The following is a 19,517-nucleotide window of genomic DNA, read 5'->3' on the forward strand; positions in this document are numbered from 1 at the left end:
GCTTTAAATAGGAACTAATGTTATATTATCATCTTTTTTCTATCAATATACATTCTCTCACTAACTGATCAGAAGTGATGGCTTGATATACAACTTTTTAATCTTCTTTTATTCTTCAAAATTGTTTTCTAATTCAACTTTAAGAATAGAGTCCACCAATCCTTTTACTCAGATTGATGACTAAAGACTGCTGACTAAATTTAAAGGTATTCTTTCATGACAAACAGCATTTGCAGGATTTTTAAAGGCAATCCACATTTTTAGAGGACGTTTTTCACAGGAGGGTACAGGGCAACATTTCCAAGCGAGAAGTCATGAACGAAAGAGGAAACGACTGTTGGGAAAATCCTGCTCCAGGTTTTCAGGCAGCCCGTATGATTGACATATGATATCACTGGAGGCGTGTCCTGGAGCGGAGGTGGAGGTGCCCGCGACGAGCTGAAATTCTGCGGAGCCGGAGTGGGACTGCTCTGTAAGGCACTCAGTGGTTTGCAGAGTGATAGCTGCAGACAGAACTCCCTGCCCTGGATAAGGAGCAGCTACAGTCGCTGTAAATGTGCCTGAAAAGCAATTTCCAATCTTTGCGTTAGGTAAGAACTGTTTCCTTCCTTTCCTTCCGCAGACATTTTAGGAAAGGTCAGGTGAGAAATGTTGGCTTTTGCAAGGAACTGGTTATTTCTTTGAATTCGCTTTAGATCTAAGATTACTGGTTGCATTTCAAATTACCAGTAGCATTCCCACTACTAAAACTAATGCTCTTAAAGTAAATGCTACCACCAAAAGAAAAAGCAGGGCCCCTTTCCCTCCCCCCCCGCCCCCGCGTAAGCGAACTACTTAACAAGGTTAAAGTCTGAAACGGTCGGATGTGTGAAAAACTGGGTGGTTTATGCCGAAGAGGGGCTAGCACTCGGGTGTGTGGACCAAATGCGTGTTTGTTTAGGCATTGTTGGCGACCGAATCCCGAGAAGCAATTGTCTAAAACCTGAATTTCCCGTCTCTGTGTATTGATTTCCAATGCGCAGAGGCGTCGCTTGAACGTTGTTTGAACTCCTAGGCATTCCAAGGGGCAAAAGCACTTCGGCAAAAACGTGCAAGACTGCATGTTACTTTGGTTCGCTGCTGACACGCCGACTGTGCGCCCGCCTGTCAATCACTGGGAGAGCAACAGCCAGCACATGGCAGCGGGTGCGGGCGGCTGGCGAGCTGGCGAGCGGCCCGCTCCGCTCCACTCTCCTCCCGGGCGGCGGAGCGCGCTGCGCGGCCAAGTGCCTGGAAAGAAAGGGAAATTAACGTGTTTTTCTCTCTAATCGTCTGTAGCAGGCATTTCGGCCGTGGAAGAGGAGGGTCGGAGGACTGGGAGTGAGCGCTGCCCGGGAGACGCTGACTGCCAGCACCGGAGTTCCCGGGGACGCCGTGCCCCCACTTGCCCGGCGTGCGGGATCGGGAAAGTGCCTGGACCTGCGCGGGGGGACCTGCGCCCCGCCTCCTCCCCGGAGGAGAACCCCCAAACCTCGCTGCCTTCACCACCACCCCTCAAAAAGCCGGTAAAAAAAAAAAAAAATCCCCCCCCCAACCCGCGGAGAGCGGCGGCTCGGCCTCGCAGGCGTGTGCTCCCGCTTGCCTGCGCGGCTCCGTGACCCGCCCGCGGACGCCGGTTCGAGCCCCGTCCCGGGCGCCGTAGAGCCTCGAACGTCCGTGACGTGGATTTTCACGCGTCAGGAGGCCGCCACTCCCGCCTTTCCCGCGAGGAGCGACTGGAACCCGAGAAGAACTCTGGTCCGAGCACGCACCCTTATCCCCGCCGCTCCCTCGCTTGCTTTCCGGAGAGACCCGGAAAGCCCTCCCGAAGGGAATTGTTTTCTGGTTCTCGGAGGGGGCTGCAGGAGAAGAGCCCCGGAGGTGGATGTTACTGAGCTGCGCGGCGCACGCGAGCTGTGAGGAGTCTACGCCCGGCCGCGCGGAGTCTCCGGAGGCTTGCCCCCCGCAGCCGGAAGGGGGCCGCGGGGAGCGCTCCTGCCCGGCGGGGACGGTGGAGGCCGCGGGCCGACCGGCCGCAGCTCGGGCCATGCCTCCCCGTTCTCCTCGCCGCGGTTGATGCGGGGCGTGCACGCAGCCGCCCGCACCGGGACCCGGGCTGGGTTGCACGGCTTGGCCCCCCGCCCCCGCTTCGGCCTAGGTGAGTGTGGGGCGGCCGCTCTCCCGCCGCCGCGGCGGGAGGCGCGCGGGCGCGGCGGGGCGGGCGGCAGGTGCGGGCCCGGAGGAGCAGCGCGGGGGCCGGGGCCGCGCGAGGGGAGGGAGGGCAGAGGAGGGAGAGGGGGGCGACCCTCTCCCGCGGCGCGGCCCTCCCGCTGGGGCGCTCGGAGCTCCGGAACCGAGCGGGCGACCTTCCGCCTCCGCACGGGATGGCGAGCGGGGCCCCGCGTCCTCAGTCGCCTGCAGCGGTGGCGCCATGACCCGGGGTGTCCTCTCGGAGGAACCGCCCCCCTCCCGGGGGAAAGACGCGTTCAGGGAGGCTTTTGGGGGGGTCAACGGGGCGGGGGGGGGGCTCGGAGCTGTTCGGCGGGTTTTCTGGGTCGGAGGCTCCCTGAGACTGGGGCCGGGAACGGCGTGTTTGCGACCGCGTGAGCCTGAGCAAAGCCCCAATTCGCTGGGGACGCCCTGGCCCGGGTCTGCGTGCGCCCGAGCGAGCTGCCACTGTATTCTTGTAGTGAGAGCGGTGGAGCGGCGAGGGGAGGGGAGAGGGAACTGCCACTTTAAAAGTGGGGAAGTCCGCCCTCCTGAGGTAATGGTAACCTCAGCCTCCTCCCCTCCTCCTGCCCGAGAGGGAGAGCGAGAGCGGGTGAGAGAGCGAGCGAGCAAACTTGTTTTCATTCATAACTTTTTCCTTTTCCTTCCTCGCCGTCAACTCTTTATTCCCCGCTTGTCTCCGCGCGGATTGCAGAGGGCGCAGCTCCACCGCGGTAGCCGGCGATGTGGCGACGCCGCTCTGCAGCCCCTGCCCCTGGCTCGCTGCGCCCCGGCTCTTTAGGAATCCGGCTTCTCCTTTAAAGTGTAGACAGCTATTTATTTATAACCCTCCCTGACGTGGGCTTGCTTTTTGGCGCCCGCGTTCGCTCTGAAGGCTCTCCCCGATTTGTGAGCCTCCTTGGTGGCATACGCCAAGAGGTTTTGGAAATCCACGGTGATCCTTAGGATGTGATGGGATTGTCCGAAAAGGTATTCGACTTCGATTCGGGGTTTCTTGGGGGAAGACAGTCCGCCGAGAGCGTGTGAGCGTGTTTGGGGCTAGATCGAGGACTGTCACTGCTGGAAGAGGGGCTTTGCTTCAGATCAGAGGCGGCCGAGTCTCTTCGCTCTTTCCTTTTATCCGGTGGTCTCCGCCACCGGCCAGCGTGAACTTTGCCACAGCTAGCGTTTAAAACTCAGATTCAAGTGCCTGGTGTTTTATCTGCCCTCTTCAAATCCACCGTTTTTCCTTTCGTGTGGAATCCGCCTTACTACCTTTAGGTACTCTTTGCTTTAAAAGCATTGGGTTAAAAAGTGCTTTGCGAGGAGGAATGATATTGTGCAGAGTAACGATGGAATCTTTTGAACAGCCCTTAAGGATTCCAGGACTAAACCCAGCAGGTTGCGAATGTGTTTCTCCTTCTGTACAGAGAAAGTAGAAGAAAGTAGAAACTCGAGGATCTGAGTTGGGAGAATGAGGGAGGGGAACGCCAAGAAGTTAACATGTAAGACTTAGTCCGGGGACATTGAGTGAAGTTAAGAGATGAAATGGACTTCTTTCCGCTTTATTCCTTAAGCTGATGTGTTTTGGCTCAAGGTAGTAGTGGGAAATGGGCATTTTTTTCTTTTCATTCTTGAATTGGATCAAATCTGTAGGCTTTGGGAGGAATTTGTTGAAAAATGTTCTAGTCTACCATTGACTGAAAACAGAAACGTTTTTATGTTTGTTTTATGAAGAAGACATTATAAATTAGGAACTATTAACTATTGGTGTGGAAACAAATGCTTATTTTTATCAGCATATTACTGTACTTTATTACAAGAAGCACATGGATTCAGAGTTGGCAGTGCCTTTGAAAATCAAGATCTGTCATGTAAATACAGATTTTTAAATTAGAGGAAATACAGATAATTAAAATGGCCAGGATTTCCCCATACTACTAAAGGCCTAACACTTACTTGTGTGTGAAAGTTATCTCATTAGGTGAGTGAGCCCTTATTGAAACCTTAAAAAAAAATTCTTTCATGATTTCAAATGTGAATACTCTTAACGTTCACAGAACTGTACATTAAGTTTCATGTGTGTGCTTTAGAGGCTATAAAACACCAAGAACTGTTGTATTTGTCTACATTTGCATCTTGTACATTAATAATGAGCTAGCTTTAAAATTCTGGTTTCTCCTGAAAAATGACCTCTTATTTTGAGATTCCATTTTAGTTTGGAATCTCTTTGATTTTTTTTTAAATGCGTGAAGTATACCTTGACTAATTTCCTCACCATTAATCTAATGCTTGTAACAGCAAACAAATAACAGAAGGCAACAGTGCCAAAGCCATTCTTAATTTTTTTTTAAAGAGTGGCTATTTTCCTTTATGGAAAACACCCAGGAACTGATACTGAGCTCTCTTTAGATGAGAGTTGTTTATTAGTGCTTATACTCAATATTCCCCATGAGGGCATACTCCATTTTAATTGTTTGTTAGATTCACAAACAGGAAGACATTACTTCTTGATTCTGCTTTTTAAAACTTGAAAAAACTTCTAATTCTTATGGCATGGGGTCTCTTGCTTACATTCTTCTTCTCTGATGTGGTCCTCAGCCTCTCTTAGAATTGGACTCTGGCCAGGACCCCAACATCATTGTAATCCACTGATGAGGGAGATCATTACCAGGTGGTTTAGGCAATTTGTGACTTGACAGGATTTCTCGCATCCCCCCTCCCCCAAATGCTTCTCGTCATTTATTTTTTTCTCTGTTTTTTTCATCTTTGATTTCCTTTTAGGATTTCAGATGCATGCCAGGTTTCCACTGATTGCCAGAATTCAAGATCACTACACATGGATCCCCAAAATCAACATGGCAGTGGCAGTTCATTAGTTGTGATCCAGCAGCCTGCCTTGGATAACCGTCAGAGATTAGACTATGAGAGAGAGATTCAGCCTGCTGCTATTTTGTCCTTAGACCAGATCAAGGCTATCAGAGGCAGCAATGAATACACTGAAGGGCCATCAGTGGTGAAAAGACCTGCTCTTCGAACAGCCCCAAGACAAGAAAAGCATGAAAGGACTCATGAAATCATACCAATTAATGTGAATAATAACTATGAGCATAGACCTACCAGCCACCTGGGACACGCAGGACTCTCACATAATACCAGAGGCCCCATATTGAGCAGATCAACCAGCACTGGAAGTGCAGCCAGTTCTGGGAGCAACAGCAGTGCCTCTTCTGAGCAGGGGCTGTTAGGAAGGTCACCACCAACCAGACCAGTCTCTGGTCACAGGTCTGAAAGGGCAATCCGGACCCAGCCCAAGCAACTGATTGTGGATGACTTAAAGGGTTCCTTGAAAGAGGACCTGACACAGCACAAGTTCATTTGTGAACAGTGTGGAAAGTGCAAGTGCGGAGAATGCACAGCTCCCAGGACCCTGCCATCCTGTTTGGCCTGTAACCGGCAGTGCCTTTGCTCTGCTGAGAGCATGGTGGAATATGGAACCTGCATGTGCTTGGTCAAGGGCATCTTCTACCACTGCTCCAATGACGATGAAGGGGATTCTTACTCGGATAATCCTTGCTCCTGTTCACAGTCACACTGCTGCTCTAGGTACCTGTGTATGGGAGCCATGTCTCTGTTTTTACCTTGCTTACTCTGTTACCCTCCTGCTAAGGGATGCCTGAAGCTGTGCAGGGGGTGTTATGACTGGATCCACCGCCCAGGGTGCAGATGTAAGAACTCCAACACGGTCTATTGTAAGCTGGAGAGCTGCCCCTCCCGGGGTCAGGGTAAACCATCATGATCTTTGGAGGTGGGTTGGACCTCCTGAACTTCTAGCTTTCAAGCTGTGGCTGTTATGAAAAGATCCTGTTAGATACTGGTTTTATTTTCTTCGCAGTTTTTCCCTGTTTCCCATATTCTCTCCCCCTCTTCCCAAGGTTTGACTCATGGATTTTACTCTTCTCTAATGGATGATCTTCAGTAACAGTGAACTGTGAAACTGCACCTGGCTCCCCCTTATGACAAGAGCCTCTGCCATCCACTCGAGAGGATATTGAGAGCCAGTGGGCTTTTGTGTAGCCTTTTTGTTCTGCAAGCAACTTTCCAAAGTTGTACACATGAACATACCCACACACACACCCAGACTACAGTGACTTAGAGCTGTTTTTGATTGGGTACTCTGGGAGTAGGGAAATTGGTTTTTTAAAGAGGCAACCGTTTAATTGCTTAAATAAGCTATGTATTAAATCTGTCTCCAGTTAGGGCTGTCTTCATAGCATTGGACCCTTAAGTAGCAAGGGGGATATGTTTCTGTTATAACATTTAAATTCTCCTTTAACCACTGCCCTCTCCTTCTTGCCCCTCAACGTGCTCTCCCCTCAGTTTTGGCATTATCTTATTCTAGAGATGCCAGTTTTGTTTTTTGGGTTTTTTTCCCGTGTAATTTTAGATTCGCTTTACAATGTAAATCTTCACATTGGAGATATATTAGTTGTATCTTGTTCATCCTCGTTCAAAGCTTTCATATTTGTGAAGGACTCGGCTCCCTTCCTTCCGTACCCCACGCTTTTCACCAAATTACTCTTGTCACTGAGGGCACTTGGATGACTGAAGTTGATATTTATAGCTGATCGATCTATACATGTCACAGAACTATGCTGCCTAAAGTGATCTTGGCTCCTTAATGGTTTTTGGACCCTTTGGTTAGTTAACAGCTGAGTAGTTCTAATCTTTTCTGTTTTCATTGCCTTAACCACAAATTGTGGTGCTTTTTGTATATTTTATGTATAAATCACAAAGTTGAATTCTGACTATTTTTAAGACAAAAGTCTGTTAAACTTTTTTATTGTAAAGAATATTTATTATGCGAATCTATTATTTTATGATATTTATTGCAAAAACCGTTGAAATGTACTCATGTCTGAATATAACAAAATATCAATACATAACGGAAGATAAGGTGACACGAAGAAAGTACATATGTTAACTATAATGCAGAAAATATATTAATTAATGAACCTGTCTCTTGATTTCTTCATTTATTATCCTGTACTGTGGTGGTGATTTTTGTCATTTGCTTCGACTCTTTCGTCATGCATACCCATTTTCTTTCTTTCCCTTAACATACCAAATCTAGATGCAAGTGAGCTCAAATTTTGAACTAGATGTTTCTTGGAAAATGCATTAATCAAGATTTTGTCATCCCAATTGTGTTTCAACAAATGCCTGAGTAAATCACTTTACAGAGTGAAAAAACTTTTTTTGTAATTAGTGTTAACAATTCCTGCCTCTTTTGGCTATTTTGTAAGCAAGGGGTTTTGTGTATGTCGTAGTTTCTTGCAATGGGACGTATTTGTAAGTTTTAAAAAATGTTTATCTTAACTCTCTTGGATTAGTCAGAAATTAGTTTTCATCTGCAAAACTTAAAGGACTTAGTTCTGTAGGCATGCTTGGAGTCTCTGGCACTGTCACTTTAATAAAACATTCTAAAAGTTAAGAGTGCACCAAGGGAATAGTTAACATTATCAAAGAGATGTTTTAAACACATTCCAGTCCTTACCTTTTCATTTCGTTTCATAAGTCTCTAATGTGACCTGATCAAATAACATTTTGTCATGTTTTATGGAATAAGAAATCTGAGGGCCCTGAAACTTTATATAAAGAAAGTAAATATTTTTAGTTTTTAGTCTGCTGAAGTCACGACATGGTTAGAACCTTTGGGTCTGATAAAATTTTGTGCATGTGACCCCTCAGACTCAGTTTCACGAACTCCTCCCTACGCCTAAGTGATGTGTCAAAGCTGAATAATCTGCATTTGAGAATAAGATGTTGACATAATATGAGCCCAGGATTTAGACTGTCAAAACTTACCCAGCTTTTTTGTTTTGGTTGTCTCTTTACATGATTTGGCTACTAGTTTTGGAGTACTTACTCTTTGTAAATAGGCTTTGATTTTGGTTTAATCTGACAAGACATAAGTGGTAGAAACGTGTTTTAATGCTTTTCCATCAAGCCACTAACCTATTAGTTGGCATTGTGACGTTTGGTATAATCAAGTATTTTCTCTGTGCTCTGAAAGCAGGAACTTTTTTTTTTTTAATGAGTATTTGTGTTTTGGAGGCCATTTCATAATCTACAGTATTTCAAAATGTGAATTTATTTCCTCTTGTACTTAAGTTATGTGATGATATCACTGATTCCTTAATATTGAATATTTCATTGAAGTTTGGCTCCTTAATGAAGTGTATAAACAGACTCCCTCAAAATACTGTGTAACTATTTTCTGTTATTTAGACCCTTCGTATAATTAGGAATTGGTATAAGAGCTGTCTGTAGCTATACTAACCAGACTAAGAAGCTGTAGCTTTTATTGAAAGAAATTTATAACTTTTATGAGAAATGAGGTATGCTGTGGAGTTTTAACTTCAGGCTATATGGGGAATACATTAAAATTACAATGTTAAGAGGGTAGTCTTAGGCCTGTATTTGGAAGTAGCAATAGGTTAGAGGTTCAGACCTCTAACATGCTTGTCAGGTGCAAAGCATAAATACTTTGATTCAAAACTGCCTCCTTTGTGATGGTTTAAACCTAGAAGGAAAAGATATTAGGGTGTGTCTTCATGAATGCTTATGAGTCCTATGCTTTTTAATACTGATGATCATTTTAAAGTGCTAAGGCTTTGAAAGCATCAGCAAAGCTGAAATTTCTTATAAATTCCACTGCCATTTATTTGATACTACCCAGTGAAAAATACCAAATAGAGGGGTTAACCTTTCCTTTTTTATTCCACAATTTTGTCCCTCTTCCTCAGCTACTACAACTTGACAGAATGAATATTTTTGTTAAATAGTTCCTTTCCAGCATATTTTCTGAGTGCCATTCTTTTCATTCCAAGAAGTTTTATTTAGATAATTTAATTGTGAATAAAACCAATGCAGGATTGCTGTAATTGAGTAGTTTCCTGTCAACAGTTTATAAAATGTCACAGCAGAAAAATGGAATGTGAAAAAACAGATGTGCTTCTTTTTGTGAAGGCCTAAGGTGAAGCCTTAAATGATAGTCTGTTATAATTATTATATGGTTTTCAAAATCCAAACCATAGAATGAACATTCCAGTTATGACTAAGCAAAATAAAAAACAGTGGTTTTTAAAGTGAAAGGAAGGGAGTTAAAAACTAACGTTTTTACCCTAAAGTTAATATTGGAATCAAACTCAGAGGGTTCATTTCCAGAAGATTGATATAATTTTTTAAATTGTCTCCTTTTCCTAAATCTTTCCTCTTTTTGTTGAGTAATGTATTCATGGCAGTTTTTATGTATAGCTCTTTAGCAAAGAAGTACAATCCCATTTTTAAACATTATATATATATATATATATATATATATATATATATATAGCAAGAGAAAGTTTGGCATCATTTTTTACACATCTTGAAAACAAAACTTTAAATCCCCCTTTTGGCCAATTGACAATTGGAGGACTGTTTTTTTCCATTATTTCACTTATTAGATAAGACAGCCATGTACTTAATTGACAAAGTTATTGATTCTTCTGATATTCTCTTGGACTATTACCAAGCCATTTTGCTACATTTATTGAACCCCTACTATGTGCATTATTCCATATGCAGAAGAATTCTAGAGCTAGAAATAGCTATCAGAATATACTTTATGGTTCTCAACCATATATGGAAGTAAATGTCACTAGTTAAAAAGTTAAAAATCAGAAGTCTGTGTCATAGCTCAGACCTACTCTACCAGAAGAATCTCCAGGAGAGGAGCTTGATATTAATTTCAAAAAGCTTCTTGGGTGATTATATCAGGCAATTTTGGAGTTGCTTTTTTAGTTTGATGTCTTCATTTTGAGAATGTAGAAACAAAGGCCTGGCTTGAGAAATGTTCTGATAGCTAGCATAGAACCAGGAATTTTCAGATACAGGATTTTCTTCATTTCTTGGCAGCAAGCCTGGTACCTTTATGTTACACATTAGCCTTTACCATTTCATTCTTTTTACCAGAACGTGTTTCCTTCATAATTAATCAATTTGACCATGATTTAGGAAATGGAATGTTTTTCTGCATATATTATTTGCACTTAGCTATCAGGAATAAGTAGCAAATGACTTCATTGCCATGATTATTTTTCATATGTTATTATTAAAGTTAACAGCTTCTTCTGAAAACATGTGTGCTTCCCCTGGCCAGGTGCATATGGTAATAATGGAACAAACAGGATTCGATCAGTTTGTAAAAGATAATAGTAACTTGGCATCTAGATTTAAGAACTTGTGTGATGGCACTTCTTACTGTTATTCTGGTCGTTTCAGGATCACAGTGATTAAAAAGCAGATTTAAATGTTTTATTTTGTACTATTAAAAAGATTGGTGTTAAAGTCAGATAGTTGAGTCATACTAGGTATGGCAATAACTCTAAGCGCAAAAGCCATCAGAGAACCTAGAACTGTTTTGAACTAGGTAATTTGGGAAAATATACTAAAAGCTTCTATCATTCACGAGTAAGTAGTCCAAGAGCTTGTTTTGATAAAATAATCATAGAATCATACTTTTAGTGGTAGAAAGAAACTTAGAGGTCATCTATTGCATCTTCTTTAGAGATGAGAAAGCCAGGTTCGGAGATGTTACTTACCTAAAGTCATGATCTAATTGCCAAAATAAAATAAACTTTATTAAAAACTGCTTGCTGCATATGTACGTTTAGTAAAAGATTGGAAGAAAGGAGAGGTTGGTTGGGGGGGGCAAGACCAACCTCTAAACCAAAGTTTCAGGTTAATTTGTAAGTTATAAAATTTAACAAATTTGTGAAAGCACAATGGACTAACGGTAGTCCAAGTCAGAGAAATAAGTGCCATAAAAAAGGAATCAGACAAAACGAGCTGAATAAATTTGATGTAAGAAAGCAAGGTGAGTATTTGAAAAAACTGAGTTCCAGTTTGGCTAGCAGCAGTTCTCAACTTCAGCTGTACATTAAAACCACCTGGAAGTAAAACAACAACAAACAAAACCTGTGCCCTGGGTGGGGCTTTGTCTTTTGTCTGTCTTCCAAGCACCCCAGATGATTCTAAGGCACAGCCACAGTGAAGAGCCTCTGAATTAGATTATAGGTAAGTGTAGAAGAATTATGGGAGATTAAAATGGCAGCTACTAAGGTAAGAGGCCAATTTAGAAAAAGAAAGAAGTATTAAGGGTCAGAACTAGCTTGGAGGTTAGTAGGAATGGAAAGAAGGAGGCAACGTGAGAAGTAAACCTAAAGGGCTTTGCAGTTATTTATATGTGGGGCTGAGAAGGAGGAAAGAATTGAAAATGATGCTGAGGTTTTGGACCAAGGTGAATAGGCAAATGGTAGCTCTGTTAAAAGAAATGGGTGGAATTAGTTTAGGAGGTATGTGGGGTGGGAAAGTTATGAGTTCTATTGGGATAAACTCTTACAGTGCAGGTGAGTGGCCAGAAGGTCACTGAGAAAAAAGTCTAGAATTTAAGAGAGGTGGGTGATGGCCCATCACCCACATGGGGGTGAGAGGGAATCTGTAGCACAGATTTTTTTCTAAGGGAAAGAATGGAACTAAAAGCAGGCTAGGAACAAAACCTTGAGGAACATGCCTATATTTAGGAGGCATAGCTGGGATTTAGAGCTAACAGAGGGGTGGTCAAAGAAGCATAGGCACTGAAGGCTTGGTATGTTTTAGAATCCAAAGGAGACTTTCAAGATGGAAATTAGTCACTAAATGTCAAAAGCTGTGCAGACTCCCAACTAAATTTGGTGGGTGGTATTTAGGTGAAATTGTGGTAATAAAAACCAGATTGCATGGGATTAGTGGGTGGTGAGTACAACGCAAGTAACAGCTTTAGACTATTCTAGAAATTTTGAGATGATAGGAAAGTAACTAGAGACAGGTAACAGCTGAGGAGGATTTTTAGAATAACAGAAACCTGCGCCTTTTTGTAGGGCAAGAACAAGGGCAATTGAGAAAGACGGGGCAGAGGAAAGAGCTAAAGGAACGCAATTCCAGAATAGAGAGGAGGGGATAGAAGACAGCACGAGGGCTCTATAACCTTGGCAACAAAGGTTCTTCTCCCAGAGGAAAGAACAAAAGGTGAGAAGGAAGAAAAAGACACAATGGAACTTTGAGAGGCAGAAGAGGGACATTACAGAAATGTACCCTGATTTTGGTAAGTAGAGGATGGACTTCTCTTGAAAGTTAAGATGCATTAAGGGACTGACTGGTTCTTGAGAGCAGGGTCTGGAATGGCTAGAGGTGGGGATGCTAATGCGTGGTCAACAGCAACTGATGAAGTGAAGAGCGGTGCTTAGAGCTCAGCTCACATGGAACCGGAAATTTTGGGGGAGCCACTAAGTGTTTTTCCAGATTTTATCAAGACAGTCCTTGTAGCTGTTCGAGGGGCAGTTAAGGCAGAGAATAAGGGACCATTAAGAAATGGTGGGGCCTCCCTGGTGGCGCAAGTGGTTGAGAGTCTGCCTGCCGATGCAGGGGATACGGGTTCGTGCCCCGGTCTGGGAGGATCCCATATGCCGCGGGGCGGCTGGGCCCGTGAGCCATGGCCGCTGAGCCTGCGCGTCCGGAGCCTGCGCGTCCGGAGCCTGTGCTCCGCAACGGGGGAGGCCACAGCAGTGAGAGGCCCGCATACCGCAAAAAAAAAAAAAAAAAAAAAAAAGAAATGGTGAATTTGATGGGGCTTCCCTGGTGGCGCAGTGGTTGGGGGTCCGCCTGCCGATGCAGGGTACGCGGGTTCGTGCCCCGATCCGGAGGATCCCACATGCCGCGGAGTGGCTGGCCCTGTGAGCCATGGCCGCTGAGCCTGCGCGTCCGGAGCCTGTGCTCCGTAACGGGAGAGGCCACAGCAGTGAGAGGCCTGTGTACCGCAAAAAAAAAAAAAAAGAAAAAAAGAAATGGTGAATTTGAAAGAGGTCAGGAATTTTCGGGCAGCAGTCTGAGTATTTGATGAAATGACCGGGCAGAAGAATTGGATGAAGGTTCCAATGACGATGAAATACAGGCTTACAGAGAGTATGGAAAGAGCAAAGGTAGACAGCTGAGGACAGAGGAGAATTTTCAAGTCAAGATCTTAGAAGGTGGGCCATTTTCAAATGCTGAGGATATCTGGGTTTCTCTGTGCTCATGGGTAGCTGAGGCAGAGAGGAAATTTTTGGAGCAAAAGATGAAGAGGATGAGAAAACAGGCCAATGTGTTAAAAGAGTTGTTAATTTAAGTATTAAAATGTTGGGGCTGGAGAGGAAAATTTAGAGGCTGGTGTTTATGTTTGGAAAGGATGTTTTTGGACACTTTAACTTGTTTTTAAGCTAATGGATTATAAATTAAGTAATTAAGAGCTGATAAAAATGTAAGATTTCTTAAAAAGGAATGAACTAGTGGAGTAGAATTTATTTCAAATGGGACATGCTCCATTTATAGCACAAATGATCTGTTAACAAAATCTGTTACTGAATAAAGAAAATATCTTCATGAAAATTGATTGACCAGTCAATTCCGTCAAAATAATACACAGAGCCAAAAGACCTTCTGCCTTCCCCATTCCCCTCTTTAAGCTTTTGCACACTTCAGAGGCACTTCAGAAAGCAAAGAGATTGGGTCCAAGATCCTAGTCCTGTCTGTTTCACAAAGTTTGCATGTTGCAGATTTGCAGTAGAAGCTGTGAGTGAATTGACTCCTTAACAGAAATACATTTTATTCTCCTGGGCCACCCAGAGTCTGCCTTCTACTCCAAATGTAGAGAGGCCTATCTTTATAAAGAAAACTGAGGGTGTTAGAGGTATTTACAGACCATGTGGAGTTCTAATTGGTTACTTTGTGGTTTTTAAACCTGCTTTTGGAATTACCTGTAATTTCCTCTTCGAATCTGCCTTTGGCCACTTTTGGCTATTGCCCTTCAGTGGTACCAGAAACAGAATCCAATTAGGGAAGATAAAATAAACACAAAGATGAAACTAAAATTTATCAGTTTAACTTCTCACTATCTAACACCTAGAACAGTGCTTGTTACAACAGAGTAGGAGCTCAATAAATATTTGTTGTCGATTGCCTTGCTAGATTTATTCATAAAAGCTTCAGAGAAGGAAAGATGCTTAGATTAATGACCAAATTGAATTTTTTTTGCAAGGTTCTTTTTTTTTTTTTTTTTTTTTTTTGCCGTACGCGGGCCTCTCACTGTTGTGGCCTCTCCCGTTGCGGAGCACAGGCTCCGGATGCGCAGGCTCAGCGGCCATGGCTCACGGGCCCAGCCGCTCCGCGGCATATGGGATCCTCCCAGACCGGGGCACGAACCCGTATCCCCTGCATCGGCAGGCGGACTCTCAACCACTGAGCCACCAGGGAGGCCCTGCAAGGTTCTTGATACTGTTTCTAATGTTAACAATATTGGCAATTTTGAGAGAAAATTAAAATTGCTTGGCTCTGTCAACCATTTAGTCATTTATTTAACAATCGTACTTTAGGTGCTGAGAATCCCAGTCTTTGACTAGTACTGCATACATTTTTAACCATGTGATTGGTATTACAATATCAGCTGGTGACTGGGCCTATGGAGACACTCTGGGAAGAGGCACCACATCTGTCTCTGCAAGTCAGGGGAGGCTTCATAGAGAAGTCATGAAAGATGAGTAGTAATTCATCAGGTAGACAAGGGAGAGAAAAGCCTACCAGATCAGTACAAAGACATGTTAGCGGGAATGATCATGGCATGATGGGGAAATTGCAAGTAATTTAGAATGTTTGGAAAGTAAGGTGTCTGTGGGAAGGAGAGGAGCCAGCCATGGAAAGTGTGAATGTCAAGTTGAAAAGTTTGAGCTCCATCCTGTGAGTGAGAAGGAGTCACAGAGAGGCCAGATTATAAACAAGAGAGTGACATGACCAGATTAGAGTTTCAGAAAGATTCTTCAGGCAGCGCTGTGGAGGACAGACTGCAGTGGAAGAGGGAGACCAGCTAGATCATTAATATAACTGTCAAGATGATTCATGTGACAAGGACAGTGGAGACAGGCAGGAAGGGTGGGTTTGAGATGATGCGTTGAGGAAGATGAGTGAGGATGGATCTAGGTGACTAATCACTGAACCAACTCATAACTGGTCCATAACTGGTAACATAAGGCAGAGAGAACATTTATATAAATAAAATGCATAAGCAAACCAAAATTTTGTACATTGAACATTCTACTAATTGTGCAGATTTGGGAATCTTTTTTCCCCCTAGGACACATCTGTCTCTGAACAATTAATGAGTGATGAAGTGGACCAAAGGCAGGAAGCAAGAAGGCAGAGAAGAGAATCAAAGTCTTTGAAAATCAAGCAAACTAAATTATTAATTCTTTCTTCCACCCTGGCTCCCCAGACAGAGTTCAGACTGAGAAAAGTGAATTATGTATCTATCTGAACACTGTTGTCAGAAATACCACATTCTAGGATGGAAAATTCAGCAAGCCAACTATTTTCTCCCGATTATCTAAGAACATTAACTCCCCTACTCCCCCCCTCTGCACCCTGGACACACCCTGGCCCAGGCATTACATTTTAAATCACTGGAGTATCTTAAAAATAATGTTGGCAACTTCAGTGTCCTGGTTTTCCTTATTCCTTTTATTTTTCTCTGTTGGTCAAAGTGAGAAACAGTAGTGAGGATGGACAAAGGAAGAAGGGTGGTTGGGGAATATGTATATTAGGTGATTGGGAATTAGTATTAGAGAATAGTTTGAAGCCACTCAACGTCAAATCTGGGAGGACCTTAAAGATTACTTAGTTCCTTTCCTTCATTTTAAAGTAAATACTGTTGAACCACAGAAAGATGAAATGACTTACTTAAGGATAAACAGCTAACAGGAAAGAGAACAAGCTGAATGAGAAAAAGATGTGAAAACTACTTTTAAAAGTCCTACACTATTTCTGTTATGTAGACCTTATCCATACTTGAAGCCTGGGAGTTTAATTTACAATTCCTAAATAGAATATACCATAACAATAGGCCCAGTTAGTGAAACCCAGATTCTTGCAGAAGCTGTAAAAAAAAAAAGTACAAAATCATTTGGGGATTGGAATCAGTCATTCTATTCTTGTAGTTTGAAATGCTTGTAAATGAGAGTATTGGAGTTAAACATTTTCTACATTTTATAAGTGGTATGTGGCACATGTAGAGACTTGGAAATGCTTTTTTGAGAAGTGATCATTATAAAGCGGAATAACTTGAATTTGTGGGAAGCTGGCATTGCTTGATTTCAAAAGTTTAGTTAAAAAAAAAGGCAAGTGTGAAAGTCCACATAATAATGGGATTTTTTTTTTCTCCTTGGCACTGGAATAGGTACCATATAGTCCCTTAATTTCTTAAGTAAAAACTTCAATTAAGGGGATTCTCTTAATCCTTATGGAAAATATGCTTCATATGGTTTGTAAAATCAGGCAAATTTTGGAAAGAAGAAAAGCAGGCAGTACTCTTGAAAAACAAAAATGGTCTGCTTCAACTTGCCTTTCTTGAAAAAAACAAAACCCAACATTCTTTCATAAAGCATTTTTTTCAAAAGTATTTGCCCTTGAGCATTTTTTCCTACTTACCCATGCTTATCTTTCAAAACAAACATTTATTCCTTTCTACTATATAGTGTGAGGAAGTTCCTTTGAGGTTATGCCCTACAAACTATCCAAGCAGTAACTGTCACCTCCTTCCTATGGCACAAAAAATGACTAACTCAACCGCAGGCCGTGCTGAGCATGGTGTGGTGATTTCACGACGGGGGCCGTTCGAATGTTGCCTATGGGGCAGTTTCTCAAGGGGAAAAAACACAGAATTGTATTTTTGTGTGCAAATAAAATTTTGGGTCCTTTTGACCCAATGGAAAATGTGTGTCTGCTGGTGGCTGCCAAGTTGGAATATGATGATTTACACTTGGAAATATTTGTGTCATTTATCATATGATGTTACTGGCCTACAGCATGACTGCATAACAAGTAACCATATTAAAAATTAATCCTTTCCACTACATCAGACTGTACGTCTTTTGGAAGCCCCAGGTTTTCTCTTTCCTTTTTGCCCTGTCCTTTTTTCCTGCCATGACCCTTTACATTAACTATACGATTAAGTTAAAAACTCGTGCACTAGGTATTCATGGCTGTGCTTTCAGACTCCCAACCTCCCCTTTCACCCTTCTTACCTGCTTCTCTGCAACATGTATCTTCTATCCAGTGGAATTGGTTCACTCTCTGTCCCCGAAACACACCTTCAAATCCTGACCTCAGGGACTGCCTTTACCTTCTTAATCCTGTTCTTTTATAGCTAGGTTTAAAGCCTACCTCTCTGACTAAATCATGCCCAAGTAATCTCTCCCAGAAATTCTTTAGGAACATCATTTTGTAAACCGCTCATTACTTTTAATGTTTACTTTTTAATATTGGAGAGGAGGCAAAACTTTACCGCTACCTTCTTAAAATCCCTGGCTGGGCCTGAAAATTAAATTGGCATAAAATGGATTAACAGGAGAAAAGTGTACAGATTTTTTTTTTTTTGGTTTTTGTTGCTGTGCGCTGGCTTTCTCTAGTTGTGGCGAGCGGAGGTGGCTCTTCGTTGTGGTGCGTGAGCTTCTCATTGCGGTGGCTTCTCTTGTTGTGGAGCACGGGCTTTAGGCGCATGGGCTTCAGTAGCTGTGGCACGTGGGCTCAGTAGTTGTGGCTCGTGGGCACTAGAGCGCAGGCTCAGTAGTTGTGGCACATGGGCTTAGTTGCTCTGTGGCATGTGGGATCTTCCCAGACCAGGGCTCGAACCTGTGTCCCCTGCATTGGCAGGCGGATTCTTAACCACTGTACCACCAGGAAAGTCCTGCATGCAGATTTTTACATGTACCTAGGAACCCCATAGGAAGATGAAGACCCAAAGATGTGGCCAAGCCTAAGTTTATATACTAGGTTGAACAAAGAGAGACAGGTACAGAAAAGTAGTTAAAATATATGAAGAGACTAAAGGAAGTTGAGATATTTTAACAAAGTCTGTTTGTACAGAGTTCTCTCGGCCTCCACTTCCCATCTCTGGTGGTAAAAATGTTCCTTTCCTCCTGGTACAGAGAGGGCATCCTTCATATGTGAATTTTTATCTACTGCTTTCAGAAAGAAAAGGGGAGGTTGGAGCACCCTTCTTGTACCTGCTGTTTTTGAGTGCTTTTATTTTAAAGTTTATTTATGTTATTTGGCTGTGGCGGGTCTTAGTTGTGGCACACAAGATCTTCGTTGAGGCACGCGGGATCTTTCGTTGCGGTGCGCAGGCTTCTCTCTAGTTGTGGCACGCAGGCTTCAGAGCGCACGGGCTCACTAGTTGTAGCACACGGGCTCTCTAGTTGTGGCATGCGGGCTGTAGGGTGCACAGTCTTAGTTGCCCCATGGCATGGGGGATCTTAGTTCCCCGACCAGATATCGAACCCGCGTCCCCTGCATTGGAAGGAAGATTCTTAACCACTGGGCCACCAGGGAAGTCCCCTTTTCAGTGCTTTTAGTTCAATATAATCCGTATGCTAAATTGGCATATTTTAGGGTGGGAATTTCTGCCACTGTTCAAAGATTATGTCTTATCTCTCCTTTGATATTGTAATTCTTTGAGACTGAGATTATGTTGTAGACTTATCTGTTCCCCAAAGGTGCTTTTTCCGTAGTAGGCACTGAATAAAAATTTATTGATATTTTCCTGCATTTTACAATCGAGTCCCAAAAGCCCATGTTTGGATCTTGTTTTTCTGACCAGAGGAACATTTACTACCTTAATAAAATGTGTATTCTGATATGATCTGTAATCTGCTTTAAGCCATTTTAGGCTTGCATATACTAGCGAATAGAGTTCTTAAAAATTACGTAATTATTTACTGTGGAGAATTTTGGTAATATCATTAATGACGTTAAAGTTTCTAGAAATGAATTGTTTCAAGAATTGGGGCAGTAACGTTTTGGCATTGGAAGAGATACAGTAGAGGTCACTGAATCATCCTACATGTCTCCTACTGTAGTAATGCCTTCTCTCTATAACATCCCAAATAGGCCCTGACATGGAAGTCCCTGGAATTATTTGCTCCTTCATTTTACTAATCTAGTCTTAGTTATTCATAATGCAAACCACTTGGTCTTTTCCGTTAAGAGTCAAAAGTATCCTTAAGAGTAACTAATATTGAGTTGACTTGGGAGTCCTGGAGGATGCCAGAACCCTTCTCAGCTTCCTAGGTGCTAACGCTCTGTCTCCCGGATACTAAGCTATTGCTTACTCCTCTAGGCTGAACTTG

General features: G+C 43.1%; 1 protein-coding gene across 2 annotated transcripts; it reads left to right on the top strand.

The window, feature by feature from the left end:
• Positions 1-428: 428 nt before the first annotated feature.
• On the top strand, positions 429-8,352 carry SPRY1 (sprouty RTK signaling antagonist 1). 2 transcript variants are annotated; one of them, XM_060105710.1, is made up of 3 exons: positions 429-590; positions 1,318-2,176; positions 5,011-8,352. In XM_060105710.1, exon 3 carries the CDS (start codon positions 5,066-5,068, stop codon positions 6,023-6,025), a length of 960 nt encoding a protein of 319 aa, XP_059961693.1. In that variant the 5' UTR covers positions 429-590; positions 1,318-2,176; positions 5,011-5,065; the 3' UTR covers positions 6,026-8,352. The 2 variants fall into 2 exon arrangements, with proteins under 2 accessions (XP_059961693.1, XP_059961701.1); XM_060105718.1 differs by lacking the exons at positions 429-590; positions 1,318-2,176 and adding an exon at positions 2,745-3,216.
• Positions 8,353-19,517: the final 11,165 nt, after the last annotated feature.

The sequence above is a fragment of the Mesoplodon densirostris genome, chromosome 1 (assembly GCF_025265405.1).
Source record: "Mesoplodon densirostris isolate mMesDen1 chromosome 1, mMesDen1 primary haplotype, whole genome shotgun sequence".
In the NCBI taxonomy this organism is placed as follows: Eukaryota; Metazoa; Chordata; class Mammalia; order Artiodactyla; family Ziphiidae; genus Mesoplodon; species Mesoplodon densirostris.